Source organism: Nicotiana attenuata, chromosome 1, assembly GCF_001879085.1.
Source record: "Nicotiana attenuata strain UT chromosome 1, NIATTr2, whole genome shotgun sequence".
Lineage (NCBI taxonomy): Eukaryota > Viridiplantae > Streptophyta > Magnoliopsida > Solanales > Solanaceae > Nicotiana > Nicotiana attenuata.
Window position 1 is genome coordinate 67227469 of NC_031989.1, and position 26817 is coordinate 67254285.

Here is a 26817-nt window from a genome sequence, read left to right on the forward strand (position 1 = left end):
TTTAATCCGAGTCCAATTCGACTCTCAAATTTCAAACTTTTATTTTTCAAAAACATAGTAAAAATCCCCAAAAATTCCCTTCAAATCTCTTTAGATGTTAAATCTCATAAACAATCATGTATTATAATTGAAATTGGATTTAAATCATTTACCCAATGATTTGGTATGAAAATCTCTCCTCAAAATCGGCTCCTACCGAGTCTAGGAATCTAAAATGTGATAAATGAAGCTAAGTCCAGAAATTCAACACTTATGTGCAGTTGCAAGAGTCGCAAATGTGACCCCGGGTTCGCAAATGTGAAGAATGTATCGCAAAAGCGATGCCTGCTGAACTCAGTGGATGTCGCGAATGCGACACATACTTCGCATTTGTGAAGTCCTCCCCTTTCGCAAAAACGATCAGTTGATCGCAAATATGACTTTCCCTGCCAGGAGTCCAAATCGCAAATGCGATCCCAAGTTCGTAAAACCGATCTCTGGTCCACCTCGCAAATGCGAGGTTCGCAAATGCAGACAAGATCTCGCACATGCGAGACGTGATACATCAGCCCAAAAACCAGCAAAACTGAAACTCACTCAAACATTTCGAAACGTATCTGGAACTCACCCGAGCCCTCGGGGCTCTGCACCAAATATTCACACAAGTCCATAAATATCATGTGAACTAGCTCGCGCGATCAAAACACCAAAATAACATCCGAAATTACGAATCGAACACCAAAACACATGAAAATTACAATGAAACTCAAGTACTTCTAAAAATACAACCACGTGTCTGATTCCTATCAAATCAACTCAGAATGACGCCAAACTTTGCAGAAAAGTTTCAAAGAACAAAACGGACCTATTCCGATTCCCGAAATTGAAATTCGAACTTGATAGAAATAAAGTCAAACCATGGTCAAACTTAAGAAATTTTTAAGCCTTCAAATTGCCAACTTTCGACAAAACAAGCCAAACCAACTTAGGGACCTCCGAATTCAATTTCGGGCATACGCCTTAATCCAAAATCACCATCCGCACCTAACAGAATCATCAAAACTCCAATCCGAGATCAAATACGCAAAAGTCAAACTTGGTCAATTTTTCCAACTTAAAGCTTCAAATTGAGAATCATTCTTCCAAATCAACCTCGAATCGCTCGAAAATCGATACCGACATACATGCAAGTCATAATACATAATACGAAGCTACTCAAGATGTTAAACCACCGGACAGAATGCCAAAGCTCAAAACGGCCGATCGGGTCGTTACAAATAATTTGTATTTTGCTTGACAGGAAGACAATAGATGTCCTAGTCCAGTTAACGGATCATGTTTGTGTTTTCCACAATTAACCTAAACATTAGCTTTCTTAAAAAAAATTAAAATAACTCTTACACATTCTTGCGAAAACTAAAAGAAAGTAAAATAATTTGTGAAAATGAAGTAATGAGGTTATAAAACTGAAATAAATTTTGAGTCGAACATATTAATTGAGATGATTAAAGACTTCTATGAGCAAAGTTTCTTTCTTGGGTTAGTTAAATAAGATTAATAATCATCGTCTTCAATAACTTATACTTTTACTTCAAACTTTATTTTATACTATCTCAAGTACAATTTTTTGATATATTACTTATGTGTTCTTTTTAAAAAATTTATCCTCATTGAGACGAGTTGCACATGCAGCATGTCTACGGCGAGACAACATAAATTGTGTTTAATAATATCATTTTTGAAAACACATTTTTAACTTTTTTGTTTGTTTTTGTTTTTGAAGATATTCATATCCAACACAATTACAGTAATCACTAATATTAGTGACAGAGTTAACGAATCAAATAATACAAGCAGTAAAAATAACTAAAGACAATTACTTCATGCAATTTTCTCTTTAGAAATAAAATATTGAGCTTAAACTAATTACCCTTCTCTATCCATTTGAAACTAGTTGCAATATATTCCTATTAAAATTAATTACCCAACCTAACATAGATTGATTTGACTTGGTTTGAATTGAATTGGATGGCTTGGCTTGATTTGGCATGAATTGGCTTGATTTTAGTAGCTTACCTTGACTTTATTTTTTTTTTAAAAAGGGATTTTTTCTTATCTATACCATATATGAAACCTTATTACCAAAAATGTGCATAATTCCTAAATTACCCGTCCAGTCCACATTATTTCTACAGTTTTTGTACCCAATCATTAAAAGCTAATTAATAGCAGTTGTATCTTCCTATTTATGCGAGCTAAATTTTAGGAGAAGAATATTCTGAACAGATTTGGCGTGAATATTCTGAACAGATTTAGGAGAAGAATATTGAAACGGAAAGGAGATTTCTGTTCTTCATCTTCATCTTCATCTGTTCTTCCATATATTTTCTACCATTGATAGCCATTAAAAAGCTTGAAAGCTTTGAATTCAAATTTGGATTTTCAAAAATCATTATTTGTTTGGATTGGGTGTTGTTGTAAATAATTCAGAATATGTTTAGGAGTTTATATCTCAATTTTGAGGGGTTTTGGTGAAGATTAGACTTGGTTTTGACTGAATTTTAGATAGAAACTCGAAGAAGAAGAAGAAGAAGGTATATTTCCAGAAATTGTAGATAAATTGTAGTCAAATTGTAGAATTGTAGATAAATTGTAGATTGAGAAGACTACAACTTCTACAAATCTTCTACAATTATGTCGAAAATGCCAATTATGCTACAATTGAAATGAGAATTGGGATATTAAAATTCAATGTATCCATTTTGTAGATATCTTGTAGATAAATTGTAGATTATTTGTATTCTGATTGTAGATGCATTGTTTTCTGTTTTCACAAATCCAAAACGACTAAAGCTTCTACAAAATCTTCTGCAAAAAACAGTCTACAATTTATGGAAATATGTCTTCTTCTTCTTCTTCTACAATTTCTGAAAATATGTCTTCTTCTTCGAGTTTCAATCGACTGTGTTAACCAGTAACCTTCAGCCACTGCCCAAAAAAAAAAAAAAAAAAAAACAAAAATAAGAGGTCAATGAAAATAACGATACATTGATGTTTTGTACGTGTAAATAGAGAATTGGTAAATAAGAACTAATCTGAAGATACGATCGCTAAGTTAAGGTTTTTGGGGAAGTAAATGATAACTAATCTGAAGTTTATTGATGCTACTGTCCATCTCCAAAGGGGGGGGGGGGGGGTTGGTGGAGAGACGGGTAAAAGTAAATGTGGGAAGATACGGTCCTAAATTAGCGCCTAATATAAATGCACCCTTAATTATATCCCTAATTTGAATTATGGTATATAAATGGTAATTTGGTATGCTGAAATGTAATTAACACAAACCTTATACATTGAGGGTAATAAGATTTCATATATGGTATAGGAAGGTAAAAATCCCAAAAAAAAAAAATGGGTAGGGAGAAAACTTTATAGATAGGACATCTAAATAGTTTGCTGTGGATGGGTATTGGCAAAAGATCCTCAATAAAATGGGCTAGTGGCTTAAAATTCGAGGCCCAAAATGTAGGTGCAAAAGCCATTTGGTCCATTTGACAGTTTCGGGCTTAAGAAAATTAAATTCGGGCTAAAATCCGGCGAAAGAACGAAAAAAGGATCCACGTTATTGCTTGACCGACCTCCTTTCACCGATCAACGACTCTTTCGACCTTCCGCTAATGTAATAATTTTTTTTCTATATTTATTTCATGCATTATTATGTGAATATATGATACACAAATTCATATCTGAATATTCATTTCGTTTTTGAATGTGTAAGATATTCCTTTTCTATTTTTACTTTCCTTTTGAGCTAATTATTATGTTATTTTACAAAATCGAACTTGTCAAAACCCTAATTGAACCCCGAGCTACTTTAATTTTTTTAAAATTATTTGTTTCAGAATTTTCGTATCCAAGGCTGTACAGATCACGTCGTTGTTTGAGATTTTAGTGTATTTATACAGTTTAAGCTGCCAGGTAAAGTATATTATATTTACTTTTGTTGCTTTTTTGTTAAATTTGTCGAATTATGTTTTTGTTTATATTTTTGGAATTTTTATCTTTTTGGCGTTTTGTCCAGAATTTTGGCTGTCAAATCTGAGTATTTGATCACGGTAGAATTATTATTTGCTGAGCTGTTTTTGTTTTATTTATTTTGATATTAATAGCATATTTTCAAAATGGAAAGTAGATTTAAGGTTGAATTTGATAAGATTCTTAAAATTGTCTGCCAATTGATGAATGTTACTTATGGTTGAACTTGGGAAGTGCAACAAAAGAAACACTGCAGCTATTAAAAGAATTATAGCAAATGTAGCAGAAGAAGTATCAGTGGACCTTGTTCAACAACATTGCCCTGATTCAACATTTATTAGTACTATTTAATAATCGGATATGAGTCTCACCGCTTGTTTTGTCCACGTGCTGGCAGTATTCAGCTTTTGTTGGCTGAGTACTTTAAAAAGTGAATAAAAGTTTCGTGTATAGCAGCTCTTGGAATGCATGAAAAAATTTCACGTTGACAACAAGTTTGTCGAGTTATTCATTTATTGAGTTTATAATTAGTGGTTTCGACATTTATGTGTATCCTTATGGCGTTTGTTATTGTCGGCAGATTTTGGTTTTCTGGCTGAGCTTATATATATACACGTGTAAACACACACAACAGACTACTTTATTGCTCCGGACTTAGAACCGCTAGTAGGTTACTCAGCTTTTCGTTAGTCTTGGACTTGTGGGTTTCATGTTCTCATGACGGTATCCTTGCAGGAGTACTGCATTCAGAACACATTTATTAGGACATTGAGCTGGGTTTCATGCATTGTTGTTGAAGAGCAGTGCCATGCACAGCTGTGTTCACTGGGTGGGTTACACAAAGAGTGTCAGAAAATTGATGCAATGTCAGCATCTAGTAAATTTGATCTATCTTCCAGTAGTCCAGATAGGCCACTGTATGCCTCTGGGCAGCGTGGATCCTACGCACCTGCTTCACTGGATAGGTCGGGTAGCTTCCGTGAGAACATGGAGAATCCAATCTTATCTTCTCTTCCAAACATGACGAGAAGTACTTTAACAGTAACACGTACAGATGCCGTTAACTTTTTCCAGTGCTTACGTTTTGATCCAAAAGCTATGGTTACTGACCACAAACTTAATCGGAATATTGATTTCAAGCGGCTCACCAGTTTAGCTTTAGGTGCGCCAGTGGAGGATTCTCCATTGGTGTCTTCTAAAGGCAAACTGTTCCCTTCTCCCTCTGCGGAGGAGGCCAGACGGCTGAAGGCTGGTCTTCGGGAAAGCTGCACTAAAGCTAGGTAGTTGCTTGGATACTGTGTTCTTTTTGTATATGCTTTCCCTAGTCAACTAGTTTTTCTAGAGATATTGTGCTCATATAAATCCATGAAATATCAGGGAACGTGTGAAGATATTCACCGAATCTTTATCTGTGCTCAACAAATGCTTTCCAAGCATCCCATCAAGGAAGAGATCTCGGTCTGATTCCCTATCAAATGACCGACACGTTACATTATTCCCAAGTGATCGGTCAGTTTCAGGGACAAGCATTGGTAAAACTGGAACGCAGAGTCATTGTACTGCCAGTAGTTATGAGTTGGAGCAACAAAAGTCTGAAGAAAGAGTTAAAACTGCTGTTCCAAGCAAACGCACTCGAACTTCTATGGCCGATGTTAGGGTTTGTATCATTATTTTGTAATTTATTTGTATCTTTTATACCTTGATTTAACTTCACTCTTCGGAGGTATTGTCTATATTGCTGGCCTTTTGATTGATTCCGCTTTGCAATCTTCTATGTATCTCCTGTTCCTGCAATAATATTGCTGAATAAGCTAGAGGAGTGTCTCATTTAGGAGAGAGTCTTCCTTTTCTTTGCTCTTTATTGCTAGGTAAGATCAGCTAAAATGTGGGTTAACACAGTAACTACCTAATGAAGCTCGATAATTTTGGGCGTTGAAATTGGATCTACCATTTCTTGCTAAAATGCTGGTTAATATTAATAAATGAACTAATGGAGTTGGATACTTGTCTCAAAAAAAATAATTTTTTTTTGAACTTATTGTTACCATTCTTAAAAAAATATTAATAAATGAACTAATGGAGTTGGATACTTGTCTCAAAAAAAAAAAAAAATTAAAAAGTTGGATATTATTAGCATTCAGATAGGGTCTTTCTTCCTATGCTAAAACTTCATTTCTTTGTTTGTGGAGTGAGATGCCAAGGTAGAGTTTATCGGGAGGTGTTTTTAATAGTTGCCTTTTTGTTCAAACTTATAAGCAACTGGACAGATACTTGCTTTTGAAGTATCCTCTAAAGATATCTTTTTCCTGTAATAGACACGGTATATTGCGCGTTCCTTCTACTTGATGCTAATGCGTGCTTCCTCACCTCAATTCATATCTTTCATCCGACTGTATGCTTGGAACCAGCTTAGACATCCGCATTTTTTGTTTTGATTGTAGCCTGATGTACGGGCAAACACTCCCACAAGGTCGGCTGGGAACATGGATAGAGATAGGGAGATACTGAGGCTTCCAAATGGTAGCACAATTCAGGGAGAAGATCGTACGTCATCCATTGCTGTAGAAGGTTGGGAGAAGTCGAGGATGAAAAAGAAGCGTTCTGGAATAAAACCAGATGCTACTGGCTCCATAACGACAAAACCTATTGATGGCCACAGGGAACCGAAGCAAGGAGTGCAGCCGCGGCTTCCTAGTGACAGCCGATCAAGATTTACTGATAGCCATGGCTTCAGGTAGTGCTTCAACTGTCAATGTTTAATTTAAAATCCGAGTGACGCATGTGTTCAGGTTTTTTCTGTCATATCGTCTAAATGTTTTTCTGCAGGATCATATACACGTCCTTAAAGTAGTATTTGTTGTTTTTTTGTAGACTACCTTTCTGAGATTAGTTGAGAAGTGCTTTCTCTCTCAGCAACAATGTCACTGTAACTAAATTGTACCAACTGCGTAAGTCTAGAAAAGTAGTGGTCCTCTGACACTTTCGGTAAAGTAAAAATTTGAAGTCTTTTTGTCATAGGTAAACTGAAGCTTCTTACCCTTCTTATCTTTTGTGTTTGGGGTAAAGGTAGGGGTTGTTTGATATAATATCTTATGGTTATTTCAGTTGCTTTATTGAGTCGTTTTTTGTTCCTCTTTTATAATTAGGCACTTAAGAAGTCTTAAGGTGTGCTTGTGGGGCCATATGAAGTAGAGAGAAGTGAGGACGGCTATAGAAATAGGAGAGAATTTTTTAATACCCTAATGTTGTTACTTGTTAGTGAACTTCTTTTTGTGTCCAGTAAGCTGGCATGAGGACTCTCATGGAAAGCTGGGTGTTACTCAATGCCTGTTACAGATTTACGCATCTGTTGTCATGACATCTTGAATTGTTACCTTGTGTTGAAATTTCAGTTTATCCTTTTTTTTTGATCAAGTAAGAAATATATTCAGTAATAATTGCAAAAGCTCCTGTATACAAGAGGTATACCAAAAGATAGAGAACTTACATTTTTTTTGGGTGTTAATTATCGACATTTCAGGCATAATTGCTGACATTTTAGGTAGTTATTTGAAGTTTGTGCTCTAAAGAAATGGCACAGTACTTATTAACCCATACATGGAACAGCTAAATTTTATGATAGAGGCATAACCATATTTGATCCTCAGTACTTATTAATCCATATATGGAACTGCTAAATTTTATGGTAGTGGCATAACCATATTTGACCCTCAGAATTTCCTTTGACAAGCCATGACAAGTAACTTCCTATTTCTGGCATGATTGTGTTTCATCTTGCATCATATTCTATATGGGATTGATGTGAATTTGAAGAGATTGAGCTTTAGCCTTCAGTTAATCGTTTGTGCTAGAAATAAGATGGTGAATTTTTAATACTGGACATGCTATTTAGTTTCCATCATAGTATTAGCCCTCACGGCCAAGAGAAATATACTTCTTTTGAAAGTCAAATTGGTTATCTTACATTCTTACTGGGAGGTAGTCAATTAGGTCAAACAGGGTTTTGGTGAGTTTATAGAAGAAAGTATCTTCTTCCATGTGTCATTGGAGATGTAATAGGGAAAGTTATAACTAACTTTTTCAAAAAAGGAAGAACTATAATTTGATGAGAGCAAATACCAGACTTCATGGATACGCATTACTCAATTGCTGCGTATTTAAATCTTTTTTCCCATGAAGGTTCAACATCATTCTTGTGTAGGCATAAGTGGTAAAACTGTAATTTTCTGTTATATTCAGAAGCACTTCTTGTTATTTTGAACTGATCTTCTTTTGGTTCAATTAGACATGGGCTTGCTCCTGGTGCTGTCGGAAAAGCTGATGGTGCAACACAGCATGTTACCTTAGGTGTACGTTCTTCCCTGTCTAAGATTGACCAAGATAACCATCTTCATCTCCTAGATAGGAGAGATCGTCCTCTTGGCTCAGAGAAAGAAAGGGTGAATCTCAAAGCAGTCAGCAAGTATGAGAGACCTTATTCTGCACTTCCTTTTTCACTCATTTTGGTTGAATTTGTCGACTGGTCTTCGCAATTTCTTTTGCGAGCTTATGCTTTAAAACTGTTACGAGATATCTCTTTCTCTAGGTATTCTTTTCCTCCTATTTTTACATTCCTTACACAGTTTTATCTGTTCTATTCATCCAGTACAATGAAAGCAGCTGCTCGTGAAGAATTCACATCCCCTAGCCCTACATCGAGCACGAAATTGAATCCTGCTACTAGGGCTCCACGATCAGGTTCAGGCGTTGCACCAAAGTTGTCTCCTCCAGTTCACCGCGCAGCTGCTGCAAATGATTGGGAAATCTCTCAATGTACAAACAAACTTCCATCTGCTGTTGGGGCAGGTAATCGCAAGCGCAACCCTTCTACAAGGTCCTCATCACCACCTGTTGCTCAATGGGCCAGCCAAAGGCCCCAGAAGATATCTCGACCCGCAAGAAGGAACAATTTTCCCATTGTTCCGAATAATGACGAAATATCTACCCTGGATACCACAAGCGATGTTCTACGTAATGAGAGACATTTGTCTAGCTCTTCCCCTCAACAAAAGTTAAAAAGTGATGTCTTCTCTCCAGCTGTATCAGAAACTGAGGAATTAGGAGCTGCTGAAGTCAAGTCTAAAGACAAGAGCAAGAGGTCTGACGAAGTGGATGAAAAAGCTGGGAATGTGCAAAAGATGTCAACACTGCTGCTACCGCCAAGGAAAAATAAGGTGGTTAGTGGACAAGACTTTGGAGATGGTATTCGCAGGCAAGGGCGGAGTGGCAGGGGGTTTACCTCCACTAGGTCCCTAATGCCATTGATGGCTGAAAAGCTTGGCAATGTTGGGACTGCAAAACAACTTAGAACCTCTAGACATGCTCTGGATAAGCCAGAAAGGTTGAACATTCTCTCCTTCCAATTGACAGTTGGTATGCTTTTTCTGCTACATTTTGGTGCAACAGAATAACTTCTGATTTTATGCAACTATTTGGTGCAGCAAAGGAGGCAGACCACCTACAAGAAAGCTCTCTGATCGTAAGGCTTATAAACGACAGAAGCTTGCAACGATGGATGCTGCAGCGGATTTTCTAGGTATTGTAGCCGCAATGTAGGCTTGAGTACTATAGGTGTTGAATTATTGATTTTTATTGTTACATCTCATTAGTTGGTTCAGATGATGGCCATGAAGAGCTACTGGCTGCTGCAAGTGCTGTTACTAACACTGGTATACTATCAGTCACCTGCTTTTTCTAGATTTCTTTGGAAAAATCTATCTTTTTGGCACTAACTGAACGCGTTGCTATTTACTTATTTATTGATTTATTGATTAAACAAAATCTTATTAATGATCCTATTTCTATTGCAGCTCAAGCCCTTTCGAGCTCATTCTGGAAGCAGATGGAGCCATTTTTTCGTTTTATATCTGAAATGGACACAGTCTTTCTGAGGCAACAGGTGGAAGGTCTTCTTTTTTAGACTTATGTATCTACTTATAAGCATATGAGCAACTCGTCTTCTTTTTTAGACTTGTGTATTAAATATGGATATTTGAGCAACTCATTTAGGTGTTATAATTGTGACGATAATGGCAAGATTGATCTCCTGCCGTATCGATTGCTTATAACACATAGATATCAGCTTCCTTTTTTTGGGGTGCTGCCATGGGAACTGGAAATTGTCGGTATGACTATTTCCATGCATAACATTCTGTGGAGGAAACAAAGAACTTTGGAAGTCTTTTATGTAATTGTTATCATGTATACATGTTAGTTGCTTATAGATATATGCTTTTTTCTCCCCCCTCTCCGTATTACTTTTCATTATAGAGTCCAGTGGTGGCTGTCTTTGTTGCCATATCTTGTGACGATTATCCTTTTAGTACTATCTCTATTCATATTAAACAGCTATTGTATAGTCTGTTTCAAAGGAGCTGAGAAGGAAGGATTTGTGAACATCATCTTCCAATTGGTGTACCCTTTAATGCTCAAAATAAAATTGGAGGAGCAACAAAGTTCAGGTCTTCGAACATTCTTTAATCATCGAATATAGGAGTATAAGAAGTTGAATAATAAAAGGGGGCTCAGGTGGAAGGTTAACTGTTGTTTCAGTTTTGCATCTTACTCATGGATTGTATATGGCGTGCATCTTCCCATCTCCAGGGAAAATGGAAAAAAAGGTGACCTTGCTACTATCAAAAAAAAAAAAAAAGAAAAAAAAGAAAGAAAGAAAAGAAAGGTGAAAATTCAGCATTACCTTCCTTTTCTTTCTTTATAGCTCTCTCCTCGCTCTCCTAAAAAAAGAGTGAAGTTCCGCCTCTGTTTGAAGGCTAGCTCCTGCTTTGGAGCTTCATCCCCACATCGCACATATTGGAAACAGCAAACTGAAAAGGGGAACTCAGTGAATAGACAAAGGAAAAAATGGGATATGTTACCCAAAAATCATCCAATGTTTGCCTTTCTAAGGATTGATTTCCCTTGTAGTTTATATTCATATTTAAGTTGGAAAACTGGAAGGGAGAAAGGAAGGGGGGGGGGGGGAGTGTAGACCACTAGCCACTCACAACTGGTCCTCGTCCTTTTGCTGCACTTGTTTTCTTTAACTATTTGTAATTTTGAATGATGTTGACTCAGCCTTGGGAAAATCCATAGGCAAGTGTAAGTTAATTGATATGAGTGGTCGAGGGAAGCTCCCTTTCTTCCTTTTCTAGGATGCAAAGCTATTATTTTGATGAGCATACTTATATTTTTGATAAGTAATTATTCAAGAACGTATTAGATATTTCCAACAATAATAGAGTGCAGAAGAGGAGTTACATCTGGGTTTAGTTGCATTATAAGTTGGATTACAAACTTAGTAAGTCTAGCATGGCAATCTACATATCTACATCTGTCATGTTGCACCAAAAAGTGAGCAAAACAACAAATCTATGTTCGAGACTAATTACATTTTCCTTGTGCCCTAAAGAATTCTAATCTTCCATTCCTCCAAACAGTGTAATTAAAAGTCATTGCTTTTTGCTTAAAGCACTGAAGCAATGCAAAATGAGGAGATATTGCTGCTTGGATGAAGGTGTGTGCTTCAAGTAATGATACGCGAAGTGATCTCAACAAGATGTGGTCGGTTCTTGAATCTCACTTCAACGAAGCATGCGCTCACTTCTCGCTTTCCGCTTCAAGTCCCAGGACCTTGTTTCTTTTTCTTTTTGTGCTTTGCACTTTCAGAAACAACGCTCCAAATGACCCGCCAAATACCCGCTGGACTGGAATTTCATGCACTTGTTTCAGACCCGTCCTGTAACAGCACTGGAGCAGTTCCAAAGTTGTGTAAGGCATAGACCATTTTAATTTCAATAGGGTAAACATCAAGATCCGGATCTGGTATGTGATTCTGTAAGGCAAGAAAAGGTGGTTTGACATCTTCAGATTGTTCCTCACATAAAGGGCATCTACTTCAAGATAGAAAACCCCTCTTCTGTAGATTTTGCCGTGTCATACGTGCCTCTGTTGTCACTAACCATGTGAAGCGCACAACCTTGTAAGAAGCTATATTCTTCCAGATTTCTCTAAAGCCAGCTGGGGGTGGGAGAGTTAGGCTTGCTAAGATCGATTAGCATGATCTGGAATGTTCCGTTGGCTTGTCCTTTCCATAGGAGACAGTGCGGTGTAGACTGGAGAAGGGAGGAGTTGCTCAGCAGCTGTAAGAGAGACATACCCTCTTAAGATACCAATCACTGCAGTTCCTCCTGGATGTGATGTCCCAACCTTGTTAGATTTGAAGTCTGAAATCACCGAATAGGATTGGTAGAAACATTGTAGAGTTCTGGAAATTGTTCCCCGAGGGGAGAGGGACCAAGTGAAGAGTCTTGCTAGAAGTTGGATTTTCTCCCATTACCTTTTGAAAGCTTGATGAGCATTATATATATATATATATCACATGGCTCCATTTTCTTGTGTTAGAGTGATGAGCATGCATACAAGAGCATGCAGTTTATTTTGTGGAACATGTGAGTTGGTTCCTCCATATTGTTGCAGTTTTGCATTGCTTATTAGTGTGTACTTGCGATCGACATATCTAAAGTAACATAGCAGGTCTCATGAATTTTAGTTGATCAATAATAGTGTGTGATAATATGCAGACAGTTCAATACTGTAAAATAATACCATAGTTGCTCGATATCGCTAATTAGACTTCCCTCTACTTATGACTTTCTGATATACACTAATCCGTTCTGTTAACAGATAAATCATGAGACTAATCTGGCAGCAGCAGCCTCTGTGACTTTTGATACTGATGCTTCCAGTTTAAGTAGTGGTTTTGGGTTGAATGAAGTCGGGGGACAGACAAATGAAACACAGAGTTCCGATCTTACCTCAGAACATGGAGTCTCTGGAAAAAGTAAACCCAAGGGTATTTCCTTGTACCAGAGGCTGTTGGCTGCTATAGTACCTGAAGAGCTTTATTGCAATGGAAAGGAAGACCTTAACTCCAATGTTTATCGATCTGGATTTGAAATCGAGATGGATTCAGAATCTCATACTTCCTGTGGGCAGATGTTATATAGCAGTGAAACATCCCGATACTGTGCTTCTAATGGATACAGCATAAATGCCAATGGGTGTTCTGTTGATAATTTGGACTACATTAAGTCCGATAATGTTACATCCGCGTTCGAAAGGGGGAATTTTTCAAGCTATGATCAGTCACAAAATGGTCTACTTTCAGAACAACAAACAATGCCTGGCTTTGTTTGTTCCGAGTATCAGTACAATGAGATGTCCATTGATGAGCGGCTTCTCATGGAGATTCGCTGTATCGGAATATATCCAGACCTGGAGGTAGGTTGTTGGAATTTCAGCATGTTGCATAGTGTTGTACTTTGAGCTATATCTTCTCAGAGTTTACTAATCCTTGTTTTGCTGATTGCTTATTCTCCATGTAGTCTGATTTTGCTGAGACTGGAAATGAAGAGATCAGTGCAGAAATTAGTAAATTACATGAGAAACACCATGAAATGGTAAGTTTTATCCTTTTTCTGAAGTCATACATCTTAGAAGAATCTCCCTTCCTCTGCCCGTCCTTGTTTACCCGACATTTCTTGTTACTCCCTTTAATTCGAGTCAACTGGTGATGGTCTGAGAATGAGTCAGCTTTTCAAGTCCACACATTCTTCCATCCTTAATGAGGAGGGATTGGATGCTTCCTCTTATGAGGTCGGATGTTATAATCGTGAAGCTCAATTAGATTTTTTATCCCTGGTTGAGCCGAGAGTCTCCCGGAAACAGCCTCTCTACCCTTTCGGGGTAGGGGTAAGGTCTGCGTACACTCTACTCTCCCCAGACCCCACTAGTGGGATTTTACTGGGTATGTTGTTGTTGTATCCCTGGTTGTCCATATCTATATTTTTCACGACACATTTGGGTGTCTGCAGTTAAGCTTCACAGAATATCTGTGACTATCAGCATTCTGAAGTCTATCTCTACGCTGGTGCTATAACCTACTTGTTGGAATAAGATATAATGATATGGGCCTGTTTGTTTTCACTCAATGGAAGTCTGGACCTGAGTCATTCAGATCTTAACCTCATTTAGTGAATATTGTTTTTTTCTCCTTTTACAACCATTTATTTGCTCTTAACATGTCTGACCTCATTCAAATCTATTATAGATGTTCAATTCAGGTGAAGGTTACTTTTTATCACTACGCTGTCCACTACCATCCACCACCAATTTCTACTGCCCAACACCATTGCCAACCACCATCATACAACCATCATCACCTGCCGCCACTGCATAACTACCACTGTCAACCACCTCGACAGTGAACCACCACCATGAAGCAGCCACCGTCTCCGCCACCAACCACCTCCACACCAACTATCTCGACTGCTAGACACCACCACCACCACCTACCTTCATTCCCAGCCATCACAACCGACACTTCTACTGCCAGCCACCACCATAACCACTTCAACCGCCAGCCACCACTGCAACCAACCACCTTTGCCGCCATCCACCACCACCTCCACCACTAACCAACACCACCAACCAACTCCACCAACAACCAGCTGCACCACCAACCACCCCCTCCACTGACATTGCTGCAGCGACCACCTCACCACCAACCTCAACCGCACCACCACCATCGCGAACACCACCTTCGCCGTCATCCAACACCACCTCCACGGCTCCACCACTAACCAACACCACCAACCAATGCCACCAACCACCAACAACCAGCCACACCACCAACCAACCCCTCCACTGACTGCTGGGCCGACCACCACCAACCTCAACCGCGCCACCACCACCAACTACCTCTACCCCACCGCACAACCATCACCTCTAGCCACGAACGCACAACCACCACTAGCTGCCACTGGCTCTCGCTGGTAGAGTGTGCTCCATTAAACAATCAGTTTTTGCAACACCTTGTAAATTAAAATCAATATCTTATGGATGTAATATTTAATTATTACTTTATTTAGATTTTAGATTTACTAGTCTTTAGAAATACTGATCTAGAGACAACATCCTAATAGTAAGACGTGTTCAGAATCAAACATCTTAATAAGACGTGTTCAGAATCAAACATCTTAATCTTAATAAGGACAAATAGGGGCTTAGTCTCCTTTATTGTTCTGAAACTTCCAAGCAATTGGTTTCTGTATTGGGAGCCTTACTCATGGATTGCCTATTCTGTAGGTTTCTAAGAAGAAGAGGATGCTCGGGAAACTGCTGGATTCAGCTACACAGATGAGAGAGTTACAAGAGAAGTACATAAATTTATGCTTCTTTCAGATGCCTAACCTTCGTCTTTGCTTAGTACTATTCATTTTGGTAACAACTAAACTTATTTATCATACAGGGAGTTTGAACAGCGTGCTCTTGATAAACTGGTTGCAATGGCATACGAAAAATATATGGTAATTTGAAGCTTTTAAGCACTTTCTGTTCTTAAATTTAGATTTACATCCCTGGAAAAAAGGGATCAACTGTAGTTAACTGCTTTTCTACTCGAGGGACCGGATTTCAGAGATAATGCATTATGTTTATGGTGAGAACTTCTGTTTCGTATTACTGAATGATGAATCAAGACTTCTTCATGTGAATATGGTCAAATTCATATGACCAAGATACATTTTCTATTTGGTGGATTTTTTTTCTTTTTCTTGTTTTTCCGGGTAAAGGAGCTTGAAGCTAAGTAATGGTTGGTTCAGTAATTTATTTATACAACTTGAGTTTTATGCTAACTTGTATCAGTTGCAAATTTTTACTTTGCTTTAGAAGTAAATTTTGTTCCTTACTGTTCATGCAGGACTTCTATTAAACTTGCCTCTTTACTTTTCAAATTCTGTTTAAACAAAAACTGATGCCATGTTGTTCATCTAGTTTTGATCCCCAAAACCAAAACAGGAAGTTTAAGTTATAGTTTTAGTTCTTGTATGTTACTTCCTGTGCTCCACATGTATTATTATTGTGACACAAGTTGATATTCTGCTGATGTACTTGTTCTGTGTCTTTGCGTAAGAAGAACCCACCACAGTTTTCATTGCCTTTCTGTGTATACTTTGTATTTCCTTCTTTCTTGTTCTTCAAATAGTTATGTATACATCAACTAACTTTGCCGCTAGTAGTATCATAGAAATATCTATTATTGTTTAGATTGCTGTAATGCACTTCAGAACTGTGTGAAACATGAAATTGTCTTCTTAAATCTTGTAATTTGAATCTTGAAGTTGTTGAATTGAAATAATTTTGCCTCGACAGAGTTGTTGGGGTCCAAATGCTCATGGGATGAAGAGTGCTAGCGGGAAACTGGCCAAGCAAGCTGCCTTAGCTTTTGTCAAGCGGACTTTGGATCGATGCCAAGAATTTGAGCAGACAAGAAAGAGCTGCTTCAGTGAGCCTTTGTATAAGGATATGTTTCTTTCTGGGATATCCCGCCTTAGTGATGGACAAACAGATTCGAACACTGATGGCGAAGCTGGAAAATCTTATATCAGCACATCTGGCTGTTCAGGAGAAGCTAGAGTTTCAGGTATTCTTTTTTTCCTCTTCTATCTACGTGAATGTGGGGAGCAAGTGTAGAATTATGAAGCATGGCATGTTAATTGAGTATAACACGCTTAAATTTTTATTATATCTCTTCTGCAGCTTTGGGCGCACAGCAGAGCCCATCGCTAAACCAGGATATATCTTTTGAAGCCAATTTACCTTCTGAAGCCAGTAGGGTCAAGCGGAGGGAGTTGGAAGATGTTCTTGGTACTACCATTGGTGCTTCTTCAGGCATAGGTAGTTCACTTTTAAGCAGTGCAAAAGGGAAGAGAAGTGAGAGAGACCGAGAAGGAAAAGGAAATGGCCGAGAGGCATTATCCCGCAATGGAACAGCCAAAATTGGTCGACCTGCCTCTTCCAATGTTAAAGGAGAAAGAAAGCCTAAGACAAAACCTAAGCAGAAAACTACTCAGTTATCCACCTCTGTCAATGGCCTTTTTGGCAAGATATCGGAGCAACCTAAATTGCTAGGATCTTCAATAGCAAGATCAAGTGGTATAAGTGCCACTGGAAATGATAAGACTGATTGTAACTTGGATGAACTAGAGGATCCCATTGACTTATCCGGCCTGCAACTCCCAGAAATGGATGTTTTAGGTGTCCCTGACGATCTTGGTGGTCAGGGACAGGACATAGGCTCATGGTTGAACATCGATGATGATGGATTACAAGATGACGACTTCATGGGCCTTGAGATTCCCATGGATGATCTGTCAGACTTGAATATGATGGTTTGAAGCTTCTTTTGCTGTATATTCCTGTTCATTACCATTCACCGGAGAAACCTTGTTGTCCAGATACGACCACCAGTTACATGTGGGTTGTGTGACTGTGCAGTCCTTAAGTAGGGCTGCATATTCTTTGGGATACCTGTGTACCACTACATTTTTGAGTGAACCCTTAGAGGAAGGAAGGGTTTTGTACCTATAAGTTGATGACTTTGACTGTAAAAATCTTTTTGTACAATGGTCAAGCCAGTACCGTAGTCATAGTATGTAGAAACACTGTATTTGGTTTAGCAATACAGGTCAGAGAACAACGTCTTTGTACATAGATTTTGATTTTTCAATAAGATCACTTTTTACAAGTCATCCCATCCTCTACTCCAGTTATAATAATGCGTAAATTAATGTTTGCGTGCTCTGTTTTTTGTGTTTTTTTCCGCAAAACGTTCAAATTTCTATCATTATATGTAACTGATATCGTGGTGACTATATTGGTCTTTGTGTGATGCAGGAATGTGTTATAGTTCAGGTTTGTTATGTGCTGGTATGGTTAGCCCTTACAGGGGAGGGATGAACTATTTTTGGGGAATGCTATATGGTGACCTTTTTCCTGCATTTCATTAGTCTAACGTGCTGAGCTTATTATCATTTTGTAGAATGTACATCCCAATTCTATGCGTGTCTGTGCGTATGACACTAGCATATTATTCTTCTCAGATATTGCCAACGTTAAAGCAACCTTAATCTCCGCAAAGTATAATGGCAATGGGATGCTGCTCTTCATGTTAGTATAACATCATAGTCGCTGGACCTTTTGGTTTCTTTTAGTTGTGACTTGAAATATAATGGCAGATTTAGTCTGCATTTATTCACTTTGATGGAAGACTACCTGATAACTCAAACCAGGATTCAGAATACATCAGCCTATGGAGGTATGGTTTTAGTTATTCTTTCTGTCAGTCTTGCGATTTTGGGGATGTTCTGTTTTGAGTGGACCATAGTAATGCATTTAAAAGAGACAAAAAAAAAAAAAGAATTCTGTTTTGGATCCTCCTGTACCTTCTGCCTTATTTGCATTTGTTTGTGCACAAGAATGTTTCCATATTGGTTCAGCTGCTAAGTGCCATTGGATTGAGGAACTGCGAAGTATATCTTCTTTTTGTGACCACAGGAATCTGTTATAGTGCAGGTTTGTTATGTGCTGGTATGGTTAGCCCTTACAGGGGAGGGATGAACTATTTTTGGGTAATGCTATATGGTGACCTTTTTCCTGTTCATTAGTCTAAAGTGCGGAGCTTGTATTTATCATGTTGTAGGATATACTTCCCAATTCTATGCGTGTCTGTTGTGTATGACTGTGGCATATTATTCTTCTCAGATATTGCCAACGTTGAAGCAACCTTAATCCCTGCAAAGTATCATGGCAATGGGATGCTGCTCTTCATGTTAGTATAACATCATAGTCGCTGGACCTTTTGGTTTATTTTAGTTGTGACTTGAAATATACTGACAGATTTAGTCTGCATTTATTCACTTTGATGGAAGACTACCTGATAACTCAAACCAGGATTCAGAATACATCAGCCGATGGAGGTACGGTTTTAGTCTATAGCTATTCTTTCTGTCAGTCTAGCGATTTTGGGATTTTCTGTTTTGAATGAACCATAGTAATGTGTTTAAAAAAGTTTTTAAAATTCAATTTTTAATATACTCCTGCCTAACTGCAAAATATTTTGCAGTAAATTACTTTGTATGATTTATGAAACGTGCGACATCTGTATGATAACCGTTGCTCTAGTTCTATGGGAATAAACTTGTATTACTTAAGATACGTCATTTGTTTTGGATACGGTAAAAGTTTATTAAAAAGGTGTCAAGATGGTACAAAAGGATACAAAAAACATCCCAAACAACATCATCCACCTTCTATCCTATCCCTCCTAGCATGTCCAGAAATTCTATATACTGATCCAGATTTCTTAAGGGGATGCATTTTCACCAATAATACAGATTATGAAGACTTTATTTCTTAATTCTAATAATGTGATTTTGATGCCCTTCAAAACAAGCTTTGTTCCTCTCCAGCCATAATGTCCATATGATGCAACAATGGAAAGGTTCTCCAGATCTGCTTTAGTCTTCATGGTATTTTCTGAGATTGCCAATTTTCTAGTAAACCCCTTACAGTTTGAGGCATCACCCAAGAAACGCCACAAATGCTTAAGAATATATCCCAACACTGTCTGGATAATCAGGAGGAGAAGATGGTTCACTGTTTCCTGTTCTTCTTCACACAGATAACATCTATTACATAGACTGAAGCCTCTTTTCTGCAAGTTGTCTTGAGTCAAACAAACCTCCCACGTCGCTGACCATCCAAAGCATGCTACCTTCACTGGTGCTCTGGTCTTCCAAATCATTTTCCAAGGCCAATTGGTAACCCTATATCTTGACTTCTCTATCATCATTTTGTAACAACTTTTTACTGAAAAAGTTTTACCCTCTCTAGCAGCAGCCCAGATCAATGAACCACCTTGCTTTGATCAATAAAAACAACTTCTAGTTGTTGGTGCAAGTGACAGAAATCTTCAGCTTCCCAATCATCCAAATTAATTCTGAATACTACCTGCCGCCCTGTATCTGAGTAAAAATCAGTAATGTTTCCAGCCTTGTTAACAGAGTAATTGAAAAGACTAGGATATTTATCTTTCAGACACTCATCTCCTATCCTTCAATCTGTCCAGAATTTAATTCTCTGTCCATTCCCCACTTCCAGTTTAGTGTAACCTAGGAATTCTTCCCTTAGTCTGCTAATGCATTTCCAAATACTCCCCTCTTGCATTTGTATGCAAAGAGGAAGATCTCCACTCTCTCTTGGTGTCATAAATAGCGTTTATCAAATTTTCCCAGACTTCCCTTCCAGCATGTATCTCCATAGCCATTTGAAGAGCATGCACTTTTTATGCAATTTCAAGTTTCTTACACCAAGATCTCCACCTTTCTTATAATTCATTACCACCCGCCATTTAATTAAATGTATTCCTCCTCTTAGTGTTATTTCCATCCCATAAGAATTGATTCCTCATGGAATTCATTCTTTTCTCCACTGTTGCAGGCATTGGGAATAAAGACATCAAATAAGTTGGCATTTCATCTAACACACTATTTATTAGTGTAAGTGTACCCCCAAAAAATAAGTATTATTTCTTCCATGGAATTAACTTTTTAGCACACCTGTCCAGGACCCCTTGCCAAATAGTATGATCATACCTCTTCATCCCCAAGGGAAACCCTAAATAAACTGTTGGGAACTTCTCCATTTTACAACCCAGATACGTCATTTTAGCTTGCCAGCTATCTGTTCTCCATTCTCTTGTCAGTCTCTAGCTTTCCTCAGGACATTTTGTACCATGTGAGTTGACCCATTCTTATCTGACCTCGGAAGCCATACCCCTACATTGTAACTTGTCCTGGATTCTCAACAGCTGAATCTTCATTCTCCTTTTCCACTCTTTCGCGCGGAGAACTTCTTTTGCTGGGTCGCACTTGCACATTTCTGGGTTTGACCGTTCGTTCCTTAGTCTCACTATGTTCAACTAAGCCACTTCGTCCCTAGAACCAACTCTTATTGTGTATGAGATCGCCTGGCTATTTGTGTATTTGATTGAATCTTCTCAAATTTATTCCCCACTTGTATAACCAAAAAGTTAAATTGTGCTTGACATGTGTGGCCAAGAAAGTTGGTTAAAGTCCCAGCCATTAACACCACAATTTTCTCTTCAAAAGCTGGCAAGGTTTTGATTGAGGAGTTTCTGGTTTCTCATTGCTGAAAGCCTGAGGATCACTTTAGGACTGATCGTCACCGCTTTCTCTCGAAAGGCTGGAACTTTCCTGTAATAACAACTCAAGATTAGAAGAACGAAAGACATCAGATCCAGCATAGCTGCACCAGGCTGACAAAGAGGTGAGGCACCGGGGATTGCCTAGGATTTCTGTATGACTGGTGAAGGTGAAAATGCAGCCTTTACGGTTGGTTTGCTGGTTCAGTTTTCGACACAGTGGCAGTGAAGGTACTTCTTTTCCCCATGTTCTCATTTTGTTCGTAGTGTGTTAGTTTGGCTTACTTTTCACTCTTTTTCTGCTTTATGAAGAAGGAAATTTAAAGGAAAAGGTGCAACTCATAATTAACCTAGGACCGTTCAGCTTGTCACTGCAGAGGACAGCATTCTCAGTCGTAGTGACACTAGCTCACTACCACCCAAAGCCCATTGTCAACGATTCACACACGCCTCCTCTCCTTGTCATCGCCGTGCCATGTGTTCATGTGTGATGTCATCTCTGATTATCTCTTCTCGTCGACATATACTTCTTCAAGATTAACTGAACTTCCTGAACCATCCTTAGCTTATTCCTTGCGCTCAGATCTCAAGAGTTTCCGGCGTCCTTGGTATTGGTTTTGATCCCCTACTTTCTCTTTCACTCTCTTATTTTTCTTTCAATTCCTGCAGTTTCATTTTGATTCTTGTTGTTCTCAATTCTACTTTTGATTGCTTTAGAGTCTTCTCTGAAGAGCGCAAGTTGTAAGTCCCAGAAAAAAGTTATCTGCTATCTTTTTGGTCCAGAAAAAAGTTATCTGCTTTCTTTTCTGTTTCTTTTGTATGCTTTCTTATCATTAACAAAAGAAAAAAGAATGAGAAGGGAAAAAGGTAGGAAAATTCAATTATTGGAGCACCTCTTTTCCCTCCATTCCCTTGTCTACTATTTACTAATGTTAACTTCCAGGTAGCGAGAATCATGTCTCTTGGGTGGTATCAGTGCAATTATGGTTCGTGGATTAAGTATACTAGGACCATCGAGCCAAAAGTTCTCAGATATTTGATTGAGGAGCATGGATTAAAGAAGATGCACAACTGTGCATTCTTTTATGGAATTTCCTTGACCTTGAGCTGATCAACCTTTTCCCGATCCTGCAGAACCGGTTGCAAAGTCTGGGCCAAAGCTTAGAGCATTATACAACAGGGACATCCAACGGATTTTGTGCAAGTAACTAGCGTGGTTCTCCTTTAGCCAGCACCAATACATGGCATGCTCTTTGGGTCAGGTCAAAACTCTAAAAGAAGAAATCAACTTCCTTTTGAGCGCCCAACAACAGAGGGACAGTTTTTATTATGATAATGGCATTGGTCGGATTACAATTGGATCTTAGTTTGTTTCCAAAATTGTTACACACAAAAGGACCTATTAGGAAAGACATGTTTGCTAGACTTTTGCCCATCTCCTCAATTGCACATGAGATAATCGCGTTGGGAATGTTTGTTATGGCCATGCAGACAGTCAGTAACAAACAAAGGAAAGCATTGCACCTATGTGATATGGTGGATTTCCTGGAAGGAAAAGAACGCCAGGTGTTTTGAAGACAGAAACAGCTCTGTTCAGAAGAAAAAGATGAATTGCATTCTGCTGCTTCAATTTTGGTGTAAAGAAAATTATGTAAGTGATGAAGAATCCATTCTAGATATTATAGAATGTAAGAAGAACAAGAATATGTTTTTGATTACTTCTTAAGAATCTCTTAATGGTTACCAGCACAATCTTTGTTCTGGGTTTTTAGTACAACTCTTACCTTTTTCCCAAAAAAGAAAAAGAAAAAGAAAAAGGGTGGTTTGGTTGGTTCTTCATGGTAAGCCTCCACGAAGCAACAAACATCTCCATCATGATTAATGACTCTCTTTGGTATTATCCTCATCTGTTGCTAGCATCGTCTAACGTGTAATGTTCGCTTGTCTAACACAATCTTAATCTTTCGGACTATGGATCACTTGGACTATCAACGCTTGACTTTGGTGCCTCAGATCGTATCCTGGTAATGATGTTGGGCATAATTTTATATGTTTTGATATTATTTATTCTGCATTTTTATCGCCTTTTGATTGTATTTTATGTTGTAGAAGCCCAACTTAACTCGAGTATTGAGCTTTATAGTTGTTTACCCTAGAATCCGGATAACAATTGAATTTATATGGGGTTTTAAGGATCCGTGAACTAAAAGATACAAAAGGTTTAGGTTGAGGAAAATAAAAGATAAAGACTCAACAATTGCTGTTAAAATAAATAATCGCAGAATATAATATTGCTTAGAACAATTGTGCTTGATAGCGTACAAGAATTGAGAGAGAGGGTACTGTAGTGTAATGGTTTCCAATCCCCTCTTTATGGGGTCTTCTCCCCTTTTATACATTCTGATTAAGGGTAAAAATAAGGTAGGTAAATTAATTACATCGTGGATCCCTGTAATTACGCCTTAATGGCCTGAAGTGGTTGAGAAAATCACGTTTGGGCGAGATATCCGGCGACGCTTGGTTATCCGTTACGAGTCCGGCTTCCGACCTTGTGTGTTTCTCCATCCGGTGGTGACTCATATCGAGCTCTGCAACGGTCTCGAAATGACTCGACCTCGGTTGTAGACGTGGCCGTCGTTCTACCTTGCATCCAGGTCGGGTTCGATGGCCCCGACTTGCCCCGGACCGGACCCAACCCGGTCGGGCTCAAGCAAAAAAGGGTATCACCCAATACAGATAGTCCCCTCGTTTATTAGAGAGTAATGATAATAAACGATATGATCGGTGACGTGATGCCCGTGACGTATGGCCATACGCCAGGTGAAAAAGCCATCGAGTGCTCTGACCACGTCTGCTGCAGGCATTTAATGCTTCTCTTAATTATCTGTCGCTTCGTGTCTGTAACTTCGCGATTCGTGCCACCGCCTCATGGGAAAAGTATAAACGACCCTTCCAGGTTCAACATTTCTTATCTTTCTCAAATTTTGCGTTGGTTGTATTTTCTTTTCATCTCTTCGTAAAGCTTCAAGAAATGGCGAAAACTTCACAAAGTGTTCCTTCTAGACCAAGCTCGGCCGCGAGCCCCGCTAGATCTGATGAACCTGCGCCAGAACCCCCATTGAAAGCTTTCACACCGACTGGTTGCTCGGTATCTGCCGACTTCCAGGTTGAAAACCCATCATCGGTCCCGGGCCGCGGCGAACCGGCATCGGAGTATATCAGCCTAATCACTCCCGGTTGCCTAGATGGGCTGAATGTAGATGGGAAGGGAAAGACCTGGTCGCCCCTTCCCGTGACGAGTCGATTATGACTCACGTTGAAGGATATCTTAGTGTATATACATATCCCTTCACCTTAGGCCCCTTAGAACCCATTATAGTGGAGTTCTGCCGGCGGTACGAGGTGACCTTAGGTCAGATCCACCCCTCGATGTGGCGGATCGTATATCTCTTTCGGTTTTTTGTCGAGAGAGTCGAGGGCGATTTTCCCTTTACCCTTGACCATCTTCTTCGATTATACAGCCCTCGAATATTTCGAGGGGGATTAATAAAACTGGCCCGCCGGGCTAGCAAACCCCCATTCTCCAGCATCGATGAAGACAAAGATCGAGGCTGGATGAGCAGGTTTGTCCGGATCAGGACGTCCGACCTGATTCCGGCTGATTGCATGCCATTTCCGGAGAGGTGGAACCTCAAACGTAAGTATTTTCTCACTGTTCATCTTTTAGAGTGTGTTTTCCTCAACTTCTTCCTGAAACCCCCTTTTCTTGTGCAGCGGTGACCCAAACTCCAGCTGCCGTCAAGGATCTGGCCGGCTGGGTAAACAAGATAGTGGCCCAGCGGCCATATTCGGAGCGAAACTGGAAGGAAATCTCCAAAGGTCGGTGGGAGGCGAAAAACCATGGTAAGCCTTCTTTTTGACCGGTAGCGCACCAAGTTAACGCATTTTTTCTTGTATATCGGGAATGCATCATAACCCTCGTGTTTTGCAGGCTTGCCCAAGGACGCGGAGATGAGGTCTTCAATACTATGCCCCCTTCCGGTTCCGGGAGAAAATAAAAGGCCCGGGGAGTCCGGTACGGACGAGCCTCAAAGGAAGACTAAGCGGACAAAAAGGGCCGCCCGCAAACCAAAAAGCCAAATCGTCTTGTCCTCCGAGGAAGAGGATGACAAAGAGGATGACGATGAGGAGCAGCCGGAGCTCGTCCGCCATCGATCCATTCGACCGGACCCTGAGCCGGTGGTCGATCCAGTTGAGGCTCCTCCCGAGGACGTGAGGGTTGAGGATGCTAGTGAACCCTCGGCCCCTGCGCGGGCGTCCCCGGGTACCGATCACCCGGTTACGTCCCCCCCATCTTCCTCGACTTGGGGGCAGCTGCCGGACGACATCCCGATGATGGGAGGTAGCTTCGAGACCTTTTTTGATGGGGTACCCTCCGCCAACACTTTCGGGCTCGAAATCCCCCGGAAAGACCCTCAGGCCGAATCAAGTGGGACTTCGGCCGTCAACAAGCTTGTTGATAGGTTTCCAGCTCCGAGCCTGGACCCGGACTGTAACAGGATAGTAACTTTTGCTATCCCCAAAGACGTCCGGGCTCTGGGGCCCCCGGTCGGGGTCGCAAGCTATCTTCATCACCTGATGACGGAGGAAGACCGGGCTGCAACCGAGGGTGTAGATTGGACGTGCCTTTTCAACGAAGCCCAGCAGGCGCAGCTCAAGGTATTTGCTTCTTCCTTTATTTCTAATATTTTTGCCTTGTGACTCAGTACTGACTCTTTAGACTTTTTCTTTGCAGGCATCGGTGCTATATCACTCGATGTTCCTCCGGATCAAGGACAAAATGGAGGCGGAGCGAGAGGGGCGCCGGGTCCTTGAAGAGAAGCTGTTAGAAAGCCGGACCGGATTGGACCTTTTGAATAAAGAGCACGCGTCCTGTGCTATCCGGCTGGAGGAAGCAAAGAAAGAGCTTGGTTCTAAGCTAAGGGGGGTGCAAGCCGAGCTTAATCGGGTTAAGGCCGAGCTTGACGAGAGCAGAGCCGAACTTGATGAGAACAAAGCCGAACTGGAAGCCCGGGTGCAACAGTTGGAGTCGGAGAAGACTTCCCTTCGGGAAGAGGTTGCGGACTTGACGTTGGCCAATGAGGCTCGAGTCCTTGAAATTGAGCTATGGACCAATCGATTTCGGGAAGCTGAGGCTAAAGTTTCCCAAGCCGAGGAGACTGCCAACGATATGGTGGCCCAATATAGGGCCGATGCTGATGCGGCCAACCAGCAGTCAAGAATGTTAGCCGAATATGCGAAGTGTCAGGCCCGGCTTGAAGTTCTTACCGAACTCCAACGTCGCGGTTTCGATCTTGCATCGGACGTCACCAAAGCCGCCGAAGCTGAGGACGCTTCGAGAAGGGCGACGTTCCCCGAAGAATTCGAGGATGGCTCCGATTGACTCCGGGAATAGGCTAGGCTTTGTTTGTTTTCCCCTCTTATGTAATTGCTCCGGTAGCGAGCTTTTTTATGAAACACTGCCCTTTGCCATCTATTGCTCCTTTTTCAATCTTGTTATTACTTTGCCTTTTATCTTTTTGGAACGATGGTAGTCCTTTATATTTTTCGAAATAGTCTCCGAGTGAATGTATTCGAACTCAGGTGAACTTCGACCTTTGGGTTTTCTCAAGGCAGTACCCGAGTGAGTTGATTCGAGCTCGGGT

The 26817-nt window shown here is 39.9% G+C and overlaps 1 protein-coding gene across 1 annotated transcript; it reads left to right on the plus strand.

Moving 5' to 3' along the window:
• Positions 416-22873, plus strand: LOC109236971. Its single transcript, XM_019403213.1, has 16 exons — positions 416-592; positions 3506-3655; positions 4747-5291; positions 5389-5668; positions 6453-6745; positions 8297-8473; positions 8657-9391; positions 9492-9586; positions 9660-9719; positions 9861-9949; positions 12733-13329; positions 13434-13508; positions 15196-15266; positions 15359-15416; positions 16261-16531; positions 16648-22873. The coding sequence occupies exons 1-16, from the start codon at positions 416-418 to the stop codon at positions 17283-17285; spliced, it is 4311 nt and encodes a 1436-aa protein (XP_019258758.1). The 3' UTR covers positions 17286-22873.